At 32.9% G+C, this 19,481-nt stretch overlaps 1 protein-coding gene across 1 annotated transcript in view; it reads left to right on the top strand.

Annotated features, from left to right (window-relative positions):
- Nucleotides 1-6,343: 6,343 nt before the first annotated feature.
- CDH18 (cadherin 18) overlaps nt 6,344-19,481 on the top strand; it is a 354,098-nt gene continuing 340,960 nt past the window's right edge. The window contains exon 1 of the mRNA XM_027125360.1: nt 6,344-6,821. Coding sequence (XP_026981161.1) covers nt 6,594-6,821 — 228 coding nt within the window. The 5' untranslated portion in view covers nt 6,344-6,593. The remainder of the gene's footprint in view (nt 6,822-19,481) is intronic.

Raw genomic sequence — 19,481 nt, 5'->3', positions numbered from 1 at the left:
TTTGTTATGCAGTACCTGCACGTCTTTGATTGTGACAGGCTTTTAAGTAAAAAACAACGTATAATGTTAACCACATCAAAGCATGCTTTTTTTTTTTTTTTTTTTTGCGGTACGCGGGCCTCTCACTGTTGTGGCCTCTCCCGTTGCGGAGCACAGGCTCCGGACACGCAGGCTCAGCGGTCATGGCTCATGGGCCCAGCCGCTCCGCGGCATGTGGGATCTTCCCGTACCGGGGCACGAAACCGTGTCCCCTGCATCGGCAGGCGGACTCTCAACCACTGCACCACCAGGGAAGCCCTCAAAGCATGCTTTTAAAAAGTTGTGTGTTTTTTTTTTTTTGTAACATATTCTTAAAATTAAATGTTCTAAGTTGAAACTTGGTATTTCAACACCACTCTTGCTGCACAAATCCTGAATTAATGTCTATTTCCCATGTATTTATCCCTTCATTCAACAAATAATTAATTAGTTATTGGCTACAATATGAAAGGTACTTCACAAACCAATACAGGAAATGGAAAATACATAAGACACAGTGTGAGAACTCTAAAAAATCTGACACAAAGAAAAATTAAATAGCACCTATATAAAAAGTTAAAATGGTGGTCTGCAAAAGTAAGAAAAAATTAGGTAAATGTTATAGTAATTCACAGAAGCAAGCAGTTACATTGAACTATGTTATCCAAACTTTCAAGTGAAGAATTTGAGATTTTATCTTACGATGAAGCTAATAAGTTAGGTTGCCACAGTTTTATAGATGCTGGCAGAACACACAAAACTCTGGATCAAAGGCTTTATTATCCACAACACAGCAGGCAGTGTGAGTTTCCCTTGCCCCTCACATGCCTTGGGGGGAAAGGAAGCAGCCAGGTACATGCCACACATATAGTGTATCTGGATCACAGCTAAAGAACCCTGATTTTTGAATCCCCTGTCTTATAAAGGGTCTGCTAGCACACCTCTCCAACCTTTTTCCTAGAAAAATACATTATCTTTATAATCCAGTCAGAAAACAAATCTACCCACTTCCTCCAAAGGAGAGGGAAGTATCTCTTTTTTCCAAGGCTGTTTGATATACAGACATCCTTGAAAAGATAGTATGAAACAAAGCTGTCAGTGCCTCTTGCTCAGAAAATGTGCAGAAACACAAAAGACCCGAAGAAAATTGTCTCCCAAAATAGAGGAGTCTTTGTAAAGAAACACCCTTTAGTCCAGGCCTCAGAGGATAGGTTTTACTAAATGGAGTTTGGAGAATAAGGCTTTTAAGGTAAGCAAAGTTGAATGAGCCATGTCAGGAAGCAATGCCTACAAGTACACATGTAGTGTTGTTTTTTTTGTTTGTGTGTTTTAACATCTTTATTGGAGTATAATTGCACATGTAGTGGTTTTATCACCATCTCTGTGAAACTTAACATTTCCAACAGAAAAACATTATGTAAAAGTTACTGCTTCTTGTTTTATATATGTTATTATTTAGATATTTCATTATATTTTAAAGAGAGCCACATTTTCAAATAATATAAAGCATTTTACCTTTAAATACATATGTTTTAAATATATAATAAATATATATGTTTTAAGTGAATGCAATTGATTATGTGCAAATCTTGGGGCTATGAGAATATCCTAAAATGGTCAGATTGAAATCAAAAATATTGATTTGAGAGCCAACCTGGAAATAAAACTTGCAACAAATTTAGGTGAAGCCCTCTGCAGTTTCATGTGATTTATGAGTATTTGCATTTTGACTGTAAGCAAGAGCTGTTTCATCCAGTTGGCACCTATGGAGAAGAGTAAAATGAATTATTAATCAGATAAAATATCAATTAAGGAAGAATAAAACACTAATGGAAAAAATAGTAAAATTGAGAATAGAGAACAGGAAGGTAAAACCAAAATTTAGAAGCCAGTATAATTGGAAATTGAATAAGAACTAGACTTAGAACAAGAGAATGGTACTGATATTATTTATCATTGGATCTGAAAATGATGGAAACCATAGTTCCAGGGTCAGATATATACCTGAGAATGCATCTTGCCAGCAATAGCTATTATGCCTGTAAACACCAACCTAAAGGATAACTTAAAGTTTTAGAACACAACATCCTGAAGGTAGGTAGTAAATACACACATACATACATACAAACACACATGCATACACACACAGATAGATAGTAGTAAATTTACTTTTATTAAACTGAAAAAAAGCTTTTGTTCAGTATTTGTAACTTTTTCTTTATATATGTACCCCAGAATTCAAATATAATATAAATTTTCTTATATTTAAATCTGCCTGGCAGTATGATGGGTTTTAATAATTTACCATGGAAAAGTTAAGTTACATCATTTTCAAGATGTATCACCCTCTCATGAAGAACAGCCTTCTCATCCAGTAGATTTACAGGTTTGACATTTGGGAAGACCCCCTTCTATGCACTGGGCATCATACTACCATTAACACGTATTTCTCCACACAAGATGTCCTTATATATCTACAATGAAAACATTCCAAAAATATGAACTTTCCATCATACTTTATCTTCTTTTGACATTTTCTACTTTAGCTAAGCTTGCTCTATGCAAAGTCAGGTCAATTCCAACCAGTAATATTTAATGCTAAAGTTTAGAAGTCGGTAGCAGTTATAATCCTAGGCTTTTTGAACTTGTGAAATAGTATCTTACATAACCCCACACATATGGAGAATGGAAAGACACATTCATAAGATGAAGTTGACAGAGTATTTTTTACAAAGAAATTTTCAAAACAAGAAAAAGAGCAAAGAAATCTTTTTAAAAAAAGCAAACAGAAGGCATTCTCTAGGCTTCTTTGGATTCCCAGTTTTATAAATTAAGAATGAATTGGAAAGAAAATCCAGTCAAAGGCCCAAGTTACAAGCAATACATTGGAGTGAATACGACAATATTTTTCTTTGAGAATGGTGCTTACTCAGAGCCCTTTGAAGGAATGACTATACTTACAAGCTGTAAATGGCTGATCATTGAATCTTGGGTGATGTTCACATAAGTCAGCATAAGAAAAGTCTTAAGTGATACACAGTTTCTAAATCATAAATTCAAATTAACTGAACATGCTTAAAGATAATCCAATAAAAATTTTTATTCATAAATGAGAGATGTGAAGCTCAGAGAATAAAATGCTCATAAACTGATATTTTCTACAGAATGAGCATTTGAGGTCATGTCCCTTAACTCAGTACAGTGTCATTAATTCTACTACAGAAGAGGGAGTAGTTACAAAAGCAATAGGACTAGTATCTGGAAGCAGCATTGAATCACTACAATTAGGTACTGCAACGGGGAGAGAGGTCTGCATTACACATTAGTGCAGGTAATGCATTATTCAGAAAGAACTTTGTGTTTAGAGTATTATGGGAGTAATGCTTTTTATAAGAGAAAGTTTTCATTTTCAAACAGCAAAAGCCAACTTTGGCCAAGGAAAGCAACAAATCAATTTATTAGAAGAATATTATGTAGCCGTCACAATTGGTGAGAGGCCTTAAAAATCAGGTTTGGCAAGAAGTAGGAACAAACAGAAGTTAGGCAGTAAGAAACAATGTCAGGTACTCGCCACTGAAACTGCAAGTCCAAAGTGACCCTTAATTCATGCAGGTGTCGCTGAACTCTGTCCATCGTGGCTGCTGAGCTCACCAGGGCTACATCTGGGTCTTAAGACCTTTACCGCTGCTGTGAAAAATGTCTCATCTTTGCCTACATCCATCCATCATCTGCTCCAGGGTATGGGACCCTGTAATTAATATGCATATATTATTGGTGCAAGTTCTAACTAAAAGGTTAGAAGAAGGAAGTATCTGGTCCCTAGGTGTTATGCTTATGTCTCTGTTTATCAGAGTTCATATATTGGAGTGTTCCAGGAAAGCAGGAAGGATGTTTGAAGACTGCATGCTGCTTAGTTTAAAAAAAAAAGGAAAATGGCTGTATCATATTTTTATTATGTTATTCTCAACCAGTGGTTTATTTTATTATTATTTGCATTTTAATTCTAACCTACACAGGGATGGATTTCTTGAAATAGAGCAGACGATTTTCACATTTGGATTTCTGTCCTTTCATTATGTAGTATATCAAATTGCTTTCAAAAGTACAGTAGTGATGTTTACATTTGCTCTTTTGTTCCACAGAGCCTTACCACTTCTCATAATTGTCATAATAGAGATTCATAAACATATAATGCATAGGTAGATTAAAATGCATTTATGTATTTTGGGGATGCCATTCAAAATCATTTTTGTAAAGAAAACACTCATTCTACATAACTGTAATGCATTACAAAAGCCACTTTCTTTACCTTCTACTCATGAATTATGCTTTGTTAAATAACTTGGCATAAAGGGCAAAGATGTTAATTTCATTTAAAAATCACACCAAATGGTGTGAAAGTATTAAGAAAACAACACCTTTTATATATTAATCAACTTGATTTCTAGGAAGAAAGGCTAGTTAAAGTCTCTTTTTTGAGATCTGTGACTTGAAAATTAAGAAACTTTTGATAAATTTAAAATAAAACCTTAAAAAGAACCAGATAGTTTATTAGGTGAACTGGAACAAATATTAAAATCAATTATTCATCACAAATGAGAAAATTGAGACTCAAAATTAGATGTTTCACATAAGTGCATATTGTAAATAAATTGTCAAAAAAAAGAGAAAGCCTCTGTTTTCTGACTTTCTCTCCATTGCTCTTACAATGTTGGAACTAAGATGGTATTTCTCTTTTTTTATATGTTAGAAAAGTTTTTGAGTCATTTTAATTTAAATCAATCAAAAATGTATCTTTGTCCTTAAAAAATATTATACATTTTAATTTATATTTGCCAGCTGACTAAAATAAAATCCCAGTTCAAATCCAGTATAATTCTTACACAATTGGTAAGGTAAGTATTATTATTAACCCTAATTTATGGGGAGAGATACTGATAGAGAAAACCACCTTGCTCTGGGTCTTGTGATATTTTTTTTTTCATCCCCTACTTAGTTTTCTCAATTGAATAGAAGAATTATACTATGACTGATTATATTCAGTTTTTAAAATCATTTACATTTTCATGTCAACCACCTTGCAGTTCATTTAGATCTACATTTCCATGTGTGCTGATTTGCAAGGGTGAATTTTATGGAGTGAGAAAGTGATTCATCTAATGTTTTTATACTAGATGGGATAGCTATAATCTTGAGTCATTATATTTTTTTATAAACACATGTTGAAACATGCATATATAAAAATACAGCAAAACATGATACACAGTTTTATGTGTTTTCAATAAGCTAATAATCTTAGTCAAGCTTTTCTCTCCCAAACCCTGTCTTTTGTCTTCCAGAAATGTTTCTCAAGTTTTACTTTATTGTCCAGTTGTACTAAAATCTAAGTCCAAGTTCTCAGCATTCCTTATTTGAAAATCAAAATATTTTCCCCTCTGTTCTTTTTGCCACCATCCTTTTCTTCCTTATACCTCTCTTGGCATAGCTGCTAGAATTTTGTGTAGTGTCATTCCCAAGCTTGAATCACTGTCTTGCCTGGAGGTAAAGACCACGTCCTAGAGCATCATCTGCAGGCCTACTAAAACCCATGCAACCTATGATTCAGTTGTTAATATTACTCATGTTCAATTGTGCCAATCTTATCGCCAAGCGTGGAGTAACTTTCAGTGATGTACTGTTTTTCAGGCATCTTCTTTCTTCTATTTTACTTACTAAACAATTTCAGTACATACTTCATTGCTGTGATGGTTTGTGAAAACTTTTCAACCCTAGGGAGTATTTTGTTGAAATTGTGTGAGTCATATGTAGTAGAAAATTGATGTACAGAATGTGCAGTAAGTTGTATCACATCTAACAAAAGCAAAATAAACACAAAAACAAATAAAAAATTTGCACTTAGAGTGAAGTCCCTAATAGATCAGGTAGTGAAGAGATCATACTAACTCAGGTCTGGGCACATACTCATGGTCAATTTTTGAGCATTTTAACACTCCCTAGGGCTTCATTTTTGTTGTTTCTATGGATATATTCTTTGAAATGATATATATATATATAATATATATTTATATATATATATTCAATTATATATATACATATATAATTGAGAATTAAAAATACAAATATGTATGTCCCTGTAAAAATGCAGCGTGCAGGCTTATGCCTGGCTATGTGTATGTATGCTTGTGTTTATTTCCAAAAGAACATGCATGTGTTCTTTTCCTATCATCATCACTCCGCAAAACAGTATAATTTGCATTCAGAGCAAATACTTAAAACTGCCATGTTTTGTAATGTATATACTTTTCTCTCTTTTGATTAGGTAGAAAATGGTTGCCCCTGTTCACCAATTGTGAAGACTTAGGATCACACAACTACAGCTTTGATTCTCCAAGTGTTTCAGGATGTAAATGTAGTCTGACCTTTCCCTGCTGGACAGTTAAATCATGGACACACTAAACAATTTAATTTGGACTGTCCTTCCAAAAGATGCTTTGGCTTCTCTCTCGAATGCTCACTAAGCATTTGTAGCTGACAAGGAAAAGGAAGAAAACTGTGAACTGGAAAGTTATCTTACAATGAAAATTACGAGCACATCTTGCATCTGTCCAGTCCTCGTGTGTCTCTGTTTTGTGCAGAGGTGTTATGGAACTGCTCAACACAGCTCCATCAAGGGGACCAGAAACCAAACCAAACACATCGAAGGTGAAACCGAAGTCCACCACCGTCCCAAAAGAGGATGGGTTTGGAATCAGTTCTTTGTTTTAGAAGAACATATGGGACCAGATCCACAGTATGTTGGAAAAGTAAGTTTTTCTTTATTGGTTTGTTTTATCCTCTCCTGGGAAATTGGGAAGTGGGATGAGGGTGGAGTTGCAGTTGGATTTGAAGAGACATGGAACTTTAAGTGAATTATGTTATAGAATGCTATTTCTTATTCTAAACATTTTAAAATAATAATTATAAAAAATGAACTTCACCAATCATGTCACATCTCCCTAAACATCGGTCCATACACACTAGACTGAATGTTCTTTACCAGCATATTACTCTTTCTGTTCTCTCATGTAAAATGGAGACACTTAATTAAACACACAATTCAGTAATTTTGTCTTTATTACCATGAAGATATATTAGAATTCACCGTGTCATTTATTGGTATGTTGATACTTACAATTTTTTAAATCTATTGCTATTGCACACGAGGCTAAAAAGAAGACACTATACACGACATCTAATATATTTCTGCTAATTGTTACAGAGACGGTATTTGAATTTAAGTCAGCCTTTAAAAACACATGGATATTTTTCCAATCCCCCAAATTAATTTCCATACAAATATCGATATATTTCAATATAGATTAAATATAAACTGGGTGTACAGGTTTTGTTAAAATTCCAAAAGAATGAAGTTGACAAAATGATCAGTAACTTCAGACCAACTTCCCTTTCTTTCAGAAATGCAGACAAGATAATTTAATGGCTTGTCAAACCCTTTAGGAAATTGTACGCTCAGTAATAAGGGACAGTTTAAACACGTGTCAAGGCTCCAGGGTAAAGAATAGAGTGGAAGTAGAGAGACCTTCTGATAGATTACTGACTGTTGGAAGCAGCCACACTTAGGTTTATTCAGTACCTATGGGAGAAGCAGAAGTCACAGCAGTAGAATCTTTATGACTGCAGGCTCAGTGACTTCTGCCTCCCTGCTTGACTATTTATTTTCACTTTAGCACTGTTAGTACTAAAAAAAAAAAAAAAAAAAAAAAAAGTACTCCATCCAAGCCACAGCACTTCCCTAATGTGTAGGCAGTACAGGAGCACAAGCCATCTGTTCTGCCCCTCTTCCAACAGGGACTGGGTTGAAGCTATATCTTCCATACAAGGCAGGAGCTATGGAGTCAGAATGTGAAACACAAAAAAGATCTGGAACAATTCTATCATTTTCTTATGTGCATATTAAAACAAGAAGGAAAACCCCTCATATTCATCCTGTGCTTTTTTCCTACAGACTGTCCCATGAAGTAAATGTAGACAAATGTACTAAAGTAAAAACATAATATATTGAATTACTATAAAGTTATTTTTGTTATGAACTTCAAAATCCTTTTTCTATAATCCTCTCAATCCTTGAGAAGGAGGGAGAAAAAAAGGAACAGAAAAATGTTTCCTTTGTAGAGTACCAAAAGGAAAAAATATATATTATTAAAAAAATTTTATGCATATTTATTGTCACTTTAACTAAAAAATGGAAACAAATTTGCTAGAAAATGTTAGGGAAAGATCAGATAGCTTCTCATTTTTTGGTGGGTCACCTAGTTTGAGTGAAAAATGAAACCTCAATCAGTAGATTAGTTGCAAACAGTCTTTCTGGGCTTGGGTGCCAATGAGCATATGGTTGAGAGCTTGTTAGCCATCAGGAGGTGGTGAGGGCTGTGAATCTGTTCCTTTGTGGAGGTTCTGCGGAAATCGGTATCCATTCTGTTGTAGTATTAACAGACAAATTTAAAGGCTCACACCCAAAGGTGTGGCTCTCCTATTCCCTATCTGACCTGGGGCCCCTCACTCATTCATAATCTTTCTACTCAATATTCATCTGCCTTTATGAGCAATTCTAACTTGATTGTGTGGATTCATTGCCCTCTCCATAACCACCTACATACGTACAAACACATGTACATACATATACACATCCATACATATATATGTACATACACAACTGTGACAGTTCAAAAAACCCTGCAAAGTTCAACAATCCATATGTACTTATAATAACCTCCTGTTCCATTATTTTTTTTAGAGAAGAGAATTTATATTTCACACTTATAAATACATTCATAATGAACGAGTGCCATATATTTTCAAAGTGTTCGTGAATAGAAGATAGAATCATTACAGTTACTATAAGCATGAGAGGGGACTACCTCCAAAGAGCTGAAAAGTATCTCCTTTGCTCCCTTCTGTCACTGAAATTCCAGCAGGAATTTTGTCAACAGAAACAAAATAATAATCATATAATACAAAATAATAATCATACAATACAAAATAATCATACAATAATCAAATGCAATATTTGTTATTAAAATAATATACTTTCTACATGCATTATATAAGTTTGTTTCCAGTCATCCTTGAGCTCTGGATAGTAATTTTGTGTATCTATAGTTATATTTCACATTATAAAACAACATCTGAAACTTTTGATAAGAGCTCAAGCCAAACTGTTTTGATACTTACCAATTTCTTTTATGGTGTTTATAATAATTTTCTTTGAATTTTCTTAGTGATTGGGTTTATTATGAGGAAATTTATTTTGTTGACATTGGTCAATATGCATTATTCACTGCTAAGAGATTTTTTTTTTTTTCATGAGGCTAAGGCCATGAACATATGGTAATTTTAATGGTACATAGTATAACTATATATACATATATAATACATACACCATCTCACCATTAAAGTATATATATAATTATACATATATACAGATAAATATAATTGACAATCCATAATTTTTTTTCAGACTGTAAAGGTCATGAGAAATCAAATACCAAAACTAGTGTATGAATGTATCTCACGGATTTAACCTCATGGACTTATTAAAAATCTTTTTAAATACTTGAAAGATTAGAGTAAGGAAGCTATAAGTAGTAAGTAAGTCCTTTCTTTTGGGAAAGAAAGGACTTTTGTTTGCAAGTAAGTCCTTTCTTCTTGGAAAAAATTATGGTAATGTCATTATAGCTTTACAACAAAAATGTTCTCTCTTTTCCAAAAATTATGTAAAAACTAATATAGACCATTTAATCTGTTTTTATTTTCAAAATTGAACAGAGCTGAATGAATTCCATTATAAGAACATAATTTTGTATAAAATATCACACACATCCTAAAGTGCAGGCCATGTATCACACCTAGCATTAGAGTAGACTCATTGCCTTCATGAGATAGTAATGATTAGTGAGTAAAGAGCTGAGTTTGAATTAAGGCTTCTCTGCTCATCATCTGTATTACAACTAGCAAGTCTTAATTCCCTGAGTTTCCTTACATGTAATGCTGAGAAATACTGTTTGACACTTCTGTTACTAATTCAAGTGTGTTATAAAGTTTGGTTTATAGTTTAGATTATGGGTTAGTTAAACCACAGCCTGTGTGCAAATTCATCTAGTTGCATGTGCTGGTATTGCTTGCATACTAAAAAAAATTAACTATTGAAAAAATTTAAGCAATAATATTTTGTGATACATGGAAATGAAATGAAATCCAAATTCAGTTTCTGTAAATAATGTTTTGTTGGAATACAGCCAGACTTACATTTACGTATTGTATATGGCTGTTTTCAATCTACAATGGTAGAATTAGGTAGTGGCAAGAGAAATTAAGGTCCACAAAGTCTAAAATATTTACTAATGAACATTTACAGAAAATATTTGGAACCCCTCTTTAAGATATCTACCTCACCTAGTAGACTATGAATGCTTTGAAAGCAGGTTCTGGGACTACTTCATCTTCATTTGCACAGAATCTACCTCAGTGCCTATTGTAATGATCAAATGTGGTAATTCACTGGAAAGGGCTCCATAAACTATAGCCTTTTGTAGTTATGTTAATGGTTGTGATAATTATATGAAATTATTGAGACAAAAATCTCTGTTTATAAACTCTCTGTTGTTAATCTCTGTTTATTAACTTGGTGTTTTTGTTTTTATTGTTGTTTTGTCGCATTACATGCAGTAGTGTAATGAATGTCCTTTTACACACATCATTTAGCGTACATATAAGTGTATCTGTGGGAGAGATTTCCAGAGTGGGATTCTCATTTAAAAATAAATAAATCTTTAATTCTGGTAGATGTTACCAGATCCTCCTCCATAGGTGGTGGTGTATTTTGCACCTCTTTGATTTATGAGAATAAATATTCCTCTACAGCAGTGCCAACAGATGGGATTGTAAAACTTGGAATTTTACAAATATTATAGGTGAAAAATTGCATCTCTGTGTACTTTCAATTTACATTTCTCTTATTATGAGTAAAATTGATCACCTTTTCATAGTTGAAGGGATATGAATATTCCTTTTTTACTAACTGATGCTTCAGGCCCTTTTGTTAGTCTTTTTAACTTATACTTGTTGATATTTACATAATAGATGAAATAATCCTTTGCCAGTGATATTACCAATAATTTTTTCACAGTTGCTGTTTGCCTTTTGACTTTGTTTATAATTTTTGCTTTATAGAAATGTATTATTTTAATTTGATCATTCTTAACATTCCTTTGACTGAAACTATATTTTTATTTGTTTTGAATACCTCTGAAATTTGAGGATTTTGGTGTTCAGAATTAGTGACAGTAGATTAAAAATGCATTCTTCAGGTCTTAGTATCTACATTTTATTACATATACTAGAAAATATTACTTAATGAACAAAAAAGATGGTGTAAAAGTGGAATTGCTTACTTTAGAGATCAGAAATTAAAATTTAAAATACACATGATTTCTTATTTTTGGACACTAGTTATTGGCTGTATTGCATATATGTTTCATATTTACCAGTAGAATATATCCTAGTGTGCAGGTTGTAACTGAAAAGTATATTGACTCTTACTGGAACATGCTAGGAATATTCAAATATGTGTAACTATTAGAATTTAACTAAGGACATACGTTGGAAATAATGTCTTTTAACACACAAGTGCTGGAAATGAGCTTCATATATTTCAAGTGATAATTGCTTGTGATTAGCTAGGTGTTCTTCTCCATAAATACATATTATTTTCATTTTAAAAACATTGTAGATGACTTCTTTAACCAAGAATTCTTGTATGAGAAATAAAGGAAACTCTATGTTTACTTCAGTATATCTTTAAGTGGATATTATCCACATTACATTATTTAGTAATTAAAGAGAATAGAATAAAAAAATCATAAACCAGAGGTAAGTCACCAAAAACTGTGTTCCTACTTAGTAGCATGTTTTAGGCTAAGGTATCTAATCTATTAACAGTGTTACATTAGGGTTTGGGCTATATTGACATTAAAAATATATTTGACAATAAAAGTTAATAAGAACTTAGATTGTTTTCAGGATAAACAAATGAATTATAGTCTCCGTCTTCACTTCCCTTCATTTATGGTGTATGTTCTTATAACTGTTAGAATTTTTTCTAGATATAAACTGTAACATGGAGAAGATATTGCTTACATCTATGAAGAATTTAGTTACTAAAATTCTACCTCGCACTTCCCTCTTTACCCATGTCCTACATGTGTGAGTAGCTAAATGTAGACTCTAGGCAATTATTCCCAATTTGCTTTATTAAAACAACAACAACAACAAGCATATAGAGGGTAAGAAAGGAATTCTAGCAGTATAAAGGAACTAAGAAAACATCTTGCCAAATTCCTCAAGTAATAGAAGGCAATGATGCTCGAAACAGTTAAGTGATCTCTTCATGGGAAGGGGGATTAGTTATGACAGTGCCAAAGAACAAATTGTAAGATATCTGATTCTTTAATGAAAGTCAGTTTCTAGTATATAGTGCATGAAATTCCCCTCTCATCATCACTATTATTGCCATTAGTTTATATTTTTTTCTTTCTTTAAAAGAGCACCTTCAAATCTCTTTTAATATGAAGTACTGTAGCTTCAAATTAAATAAGTGATTTTGAGGTTGAAGAGAGAATAAATCATGTATGAAGGAATGGGAAGGCTCAGGCTTTTCAGAAAAAGAAAAGATAGCTTTAATGTCATCATGAACTCTGAATTAAAAATTAAACACACAGCAAGAAAAGGTCCCAATTGTCATCTGATATTGTAAAGACAATAATTTTACGAATATTTTTACCATAACTTGTTTGAAATGGAAAATGTCCTGTATCAAAACATGACATTTGAATTTTACACAAGTGACAATGTGATGACATGATGTCATGTGAAATTAATTCATGGCATACAGTTCCATTATGGATATAGACATTTCTCAATAGTCTTCACGGAAATTTAACTCTTTAGATCCAGTCCTAAAAGAAATTGGGTGTATAAAAGAGAAATTTGATTTTGCATATACTTCATTTAATTTCTAGTGATATAGAACCTGTTTTTCTTTTTTTTTTTTAGGAAATCAGATTTCACTGTTTAATTTTACTTTTAGAGAAGAGTGACATTCTATCTGAACTGTTTAAAAATGTTGAAATTAATAGCATTAACACTCATTATATATAGTGTTTCTCAATGCTACACCAGAAAAATTTTAAACATCATCAATACAAAACAATACCTATTGTGGGCACAATGTAGGCATTTATTCACCTCGTGAACTTTTTATCACTATGCAAATGCACCCACCTGTGTCTGTGTGTGTATGTGGGCTTGAGTGTTATCAATGGTGCTAAGCCAGAGGTGACTTTAACCCCTGGGGGTGTTTGGCAATGTCTGGACGCACTTTTTGCCCCTGATAAATTGTCTGTTCATTTCATTTGCATAATCATTACGGTTACGGCTCCTTAAAGGGTTCAGGAAAATGTCATAATGTATTTTCAAATCAGAATAAAATATGAAAATGAATATAGCTGTCTATGTTAGTCTTTATATAAATGAAACTGCAATAGAATTTATCATTTTAATTGAAAAAAAAAAAAAGGCCCACAAAAGCAAAAGGGCCAAGGGTCCCTGAAAGTTGTAATGTGGACCTGATTTTTGGCTGTGACAAGCAGGGATGTGGTGCTACTGGCATTTAGTTAGTAGAGGCCAGGGATGCTGCTACACATTCTGTAACACACAGGACAGCCCCCACCAACAAAGAATTATCCAGTGCAAAGTGGCAGTAGTGCCAGCTTTGATCCAACACTGACACCCATAGAACACGTTTTTCTTGATCAAAATGCTTTTGAGTATATTGTCCATACTATTACGTTCACTATAATGACATTTTACATGTGTCATTTTTTTTTTCATTTTTTTTTTTTTTTTCCTGTGGTATGTGGGCCTCTCACTGCTGTGGCCTCTCACACTGCGGAGCACAGGCTCCAGACGCGCAGGCTCAGCGGCCGTGGCCCACGGGCCCAGCCGCTCCACGGCATGTGGGATCTTCCCGGACCGGGGCATAAACCCGCGTCCCCTGCATCAGCAGGCGGACCCCCACCCACTGCACCACCAGGGAAGCCCTTACATGTGTCATTTATAATACACATACGAATGACTTTTAAACTTAAGTTTTTTAATGCAATCTGATGATTTATTTTTCTAAGCAATGATTTTATTCCATTGTTTATTTTGATTTCTAATATGCTTGGACTTATTACTACCAATTTATTTTGTATTTTATAGGCACTATGTTTTCTGTTTGTTGTTTTGTTTTTTTCTACTTTTATTCTACTATAATAACTTGTCTTGGGATTTTTCTCTGCCTGTTTGAATGTTTTATGTTGTATGTTTTTGATATTTGTGCTTGCTCTTAATTTTTTTGTGCATTCTTGACTTCACGTCAAAACTTAGTGTCTCTATCAGTCTCCTATACAATGACATAGAATGACCACATTTTGATTACATTATTGTGTTTTCTACTTTTTACATGCCTACTAGCCAAACTGTTTTTAAGCCACCCAATCACTCATTCTTCTTGTTATTGTTGTTAGTATTCATGTATAAAGTATATACTTATTTATATGTTTAACATATTTAAAAACTTTTTTACTCGCCATTGCTTCTATATCAAACTTCTTGGGTTCAGTTTACTTCTTACTGAAATATGACCCGATTTCTTTTTAACAGGTACTTTAGAAAGCTTAAATTTGATACCATTACAGTTACCCTAAACAATACGCATATCTTAGGATGTTTAAACACTAATCACTTTCTCCTTTTTCATATTATATTTGTCTAACATCTTCTTTTCTCATTTTTTAAAAGTAATTTCCAGATTTTTATTATTATTATTAAAGTCATTTAAACATTGTCTTGCTTAGATTTACCCAAGTTTACCAGTATCTTTGTTTGTTACTGTGTCTACCACTGTTCTTTCTCTTGGTTTGATTTACTTATTGCCTATATATGGTCTTTACTTATTTATTTATTTTTCTATTTAGCCTGAAAGCAGTAAAAGCTTCCTTTCTTTCTTTATTTGAAGCATTGTTTCTTGTGTATAGAATTCTAGGTTGAGTTTTTTCATTATTGTTTTATTGAAGATATATTTTATATTGGACCCTATGTTTGATAATGAGAAATCTGCTGAAATTCCATTTTAAATTTCATCCATTTCTCTTAGGTTGATTTCAGGATTATCTCTATGTCTTTTGTTGTCTGTAGAGTTACTAATGTGCTTAGGTGCTGAAGACTTTTTTTTTATGGGGAGAGGGGACTTTCTATTTTTATTGGTCTATGTATTCATTAGCCAGAGCTTCCATAGCAAAATACTATAAGCTGAGTGGTTAAACAACAGAAATTTATTGTCTCAGTTCTGGAGGCTGGGCATCAAATCAAGATGTCAGCAAGGTTGGTTGCTTCTGTAGTTTCTGAGGGAAGGATCTTTTCCAATCCTCTCTCCTTGGCTTGTACATTGCTGTCTTCATGTTCACATGGTGTTCTCACTATATGGGTATCTGTGTCCAAATTTCCTTTTTTCATTAAGACATCAGTCCTCTATAAAGATCCTATCTCCAAATAAGGTACTGGGGTTAGAATTTCAACATGTGAATTTTTTTGGTACAAAATTCAATCCATAACAGACTGAAATCAGTATTTTTTGTATAATTATTAGGGTTTTTATACTTTAGAGAAATATAACATCCCATCTATTATTTTTTTGAATTTTCTTCTTCCTTATTTATTGTTTCATTCTGAAACTTCTATTTAATATAATTTCTCTCAGATTCATTTCTAGAATTCTAATCCTCTCTTCAACTAAGTTGAATAGTTAGTATATTCTTTGACTTAAACACGAATATTACCTTTAATATAAATTTAATATATTTTAAAATTTTTAGTTCCTTTTCTCCTTTTTATATGTGACCTCTCCTTTCATTTTGACCCTATTTCTTCTCTTATGACTTTAATTATTGCAAACCACCTATTTCAAAATCGTGTTCAAATTTTATTATTCTTTTCATGCTTGATTAATTTGCATATTTCTTTTGTCTATCCACAGTCATGGAGATTTGATCCTGGTATGCCTTTTAAAATTTTATATTCACTTGTCTTCAATAGTGTGTGATAAGTGGGAATGAGGATTTTGATGGGATTTCTCTAAAATATATCTTGAGGAATATCCATAGGGAGTCACTTATTTTTTTGTTTCCTGACAACATATTGGCTTCATAAATCTGAATAAATTTTATTTTTATTTAACATTTTTTTTCTTTTTGTTAGTTGATTTACAACATTGTATTATTTTCAGGTTTACAGCAAAGTGATTCAGTTAAATATACATTAATTTTTAACTATTGATTCTTATCCATACCTTTAATGAAAACAGCAACAAAAGAACACTAGCAATACAAAAATAAATCGTGTATACCTTTCTTCTGGGCTGCAAGTTTGGGTTTTAATTTATCACAGGAAACCTTTTTCTACCAAGAGCTCTTAACAGACCACAAGCTTCCTTGCTATTTTTTTAAGCTAGTGGGTAGATAGTCTAATTTTCATTTCATGGAGTTTGTTTTCAAGTAGTCTTGCTTTGTTCAGGTATCTCCTTTCTAATTTTATACCTTGAGGGACTGAAAGTCATAGTTTCTAATCTTTAGGAGATGTAAAACCAAATCTTCATGCTCATAGCCTGTATCCAGTTTAATTTCCCCCAAAGGCATCTGACTATCTGCCAGTTGCAAATGACTTTCCTGGTAAAAATCTTCTCTTCCTTCCTTTCCCCAGTGAATTACCTTTCACTCTTTCTATCTCAGTTGTATTGTACTTTAAATTTATAATTGTTTATAGTAAGAGACGTCTTTATTAGCTTTGTCTGCCATTTTTATTGTCATATGTTACCTCAGGTTTTTCTTTACATAAAACAATCTTTGGATTAGGTAATCTTTTTAATATTTCTTCTATATATAAATAATAATATTCTTTTACCATGATTCACTATTTTCATGCAGAAGTAGAAATGAAAATCCAAATACTCCCAAAATGCGAAAGAGTAGAAATGTGCATTCCAAAAAATCATATTGCACTTCATAACTAATTGTGGACTGATTTATTTCAACATGTCTTGGCCCTAAGGAAATGAATAGTTTCAACATAGGTATTAGATTATTCTCAGGAAATGTTTCATTATTTTATTGATTTTTGTCCAATGAATATTTGAACATTTAATTGCACCAGACCTCACATAACAAAAGCATTTAGTTTGAAGTTGAGCCTAGACAGTCTTCAAATACATCTACTTTTTACTTTTTTTGAATTTCATAAAGAAAATACCAGGCATTTGTTACAAGAATCACAGAGAGTGAAATATAATGAACTTCTTTCCTGTAGGATTATTTTTCATATATATATATTTTTTTTTAATGTTTTAACCATCTCTGCTTTTATTTTTTATTATTTATTTATTTGTCTGCATCAGATCTTAATTGTGGCATGTGGGATCTTTCGTTGCAGCATGCAGGCTCTTTGTTGTGGCACACAAGCTTCTCTCTAGTTGTAGTGCACAGACTCTAAAGTGTGCAGGCTAAGTAGTTACGACACGCAGGCTTAGTTGCCCTGCTGCGTGTGAGATCTTAGTTCCCCGACCAGGGATCGAACCCATGTCCTCTGCATTGGAAGGTGGATTCTTAACCACTGGACCACCAGGGAAATCCCTATATATGGTTTATTTGTCACTATATTTATAGACATTAGAATGGTATATGGTGTGAAATCCTATTCTATGCTAAAAAATAAAATAATATAAAATATAAAAAAATTAAAGTATACTAACTTAATATAGTCTTCTCTTTGGTTTGCTTTGTTTGGAACTATAGCATGATTTCAGTTTATTTATTTATTTTTTCAAATTTTTATTGGAGTATAGTTGATTTACAGTATTGTGTTAGTTTCGGGTGTACAGCAAAGTGAATCAGTTATTTTAGATTCTTTTCCCACATAGGCCATTATGGAGTATTGAGTAGAGTTCCCTGTGCTATACAGTAGGTTCTTATTAGTTATCTATTTTATACATAGCAGTGTGTATATGTCAATCCAAATCTCCCATTTAATCCCTCCCCCCAACTTACCCCTTGGTAACCATAAGTTTGTTTTCTACATCTGTAACTCTGTATTGTAGATAAGTTCATTTGTACCCTTTTTGTAGACTCCTCATATAAGCAATATCATATGATATTTGTCAGCTGAGTTTATTTTGACAAAGGTTGAAGACTAGGTCATATTCATTCATTTAAAATTTATTGAATACCTCCTCAGTTCTCGTCACTCTACAAGGCATTGTGCATATAGTGGTGAATGAAGCAGGTATCCTGGGAGACATTGACATTAAGCCAACATTAATACAAATAAATATTCAACTATAAACTGTGATGAGGATTATGAAAGTGTGTTGTACTTGTGTGTAGTGTTAAACCTAGATTGGGGGTGAGGGAAGAACTCTCTGAGGAAGAAGAGACCAGGATCGAGAAATGAATAGGAGCTAATCACACCAAATTGATGCTATGCTTGTGTATGACGTTTGAGAATGGGGGAGTGTCCATTATAAAGGAGTAACACATATAAAGACCCTGAAATGGGAAGGAGTTTGTGTATTTGAGGGGCAAAGAAAGACCGGTTAACTCAAATTTAGGGAATGAACAGTAGAGAAGAGAGAGATGAGGCTAGACACAATAGGACATAGATGTTACAGGGTCTCTGGAATAAAGAACTGTGGGCTTCATATTTAGAGAAATGTGAAGACACTGTTGACTTTAAGAAGAAAAGGATGTGGCATCAATATATTTGTTGCTAAGCAATCGCTCTTCTATATGAGCAACAGAATTGCAGGGAAAAAGAATTTCAGGAAAATCAAAAGTAGGTTTCTGTAAAGGAGCTAATATAGCATAAAAAAGGGGGTAATAAAGCATAGTTTGCTTATTTACTTTTCCATAATGATTTAAGGGATACTATATTTATGGACCATATAATGTATTATCGACATAGGGCAACACTTGACACATACTTGCAACACATATATAAATAGCAAGAAGTAGCGGAAGGAACATTGGACAGGTAGCCTTGATTTTTCTACTATATAATTTTTTGACCTGGGTAAATCCAAACTTTCAGAACAAAGTTTTATTATGCACATTAAAGAAGTGAATGAATGAGATGATTGCAAGAATCCTATTTCACTTTGAAAGTTATTGCATCAACGTAAATTCAACCGTTAAAAAACTAACAGCATGCCTTACACTGTGCTAAATGTGGAGATTATACTAATGAAAAATACAATCTCAATAATTAATGAAATGAAGGCAAGAAGAGGTGATTTCAAGAACTAATGATAGCATCAC

This window comes from Aethalodelphis obliquidens, unplaced genomic scaffold, assembly GCF_003676395.1.
Source record: "Aethalodelphis obliquidens isolate GAN/ISIS:26980383/991018 unplaced genomic scaffold, ASM367639v1 scaffold29, whole genome shotgun sequence".
NCBI lineage: Eukaryota > Metazoa > Chordata > Mammalia > Artiodactyla > Delphinidae > Aethalodelphis > Aethalodelphis obliquidens.
The sequence above is the reverse complement of the archived record's forward strand: the minus strand, read 5'-3'. Positions and strand labels throughout refer to the sequence as shown.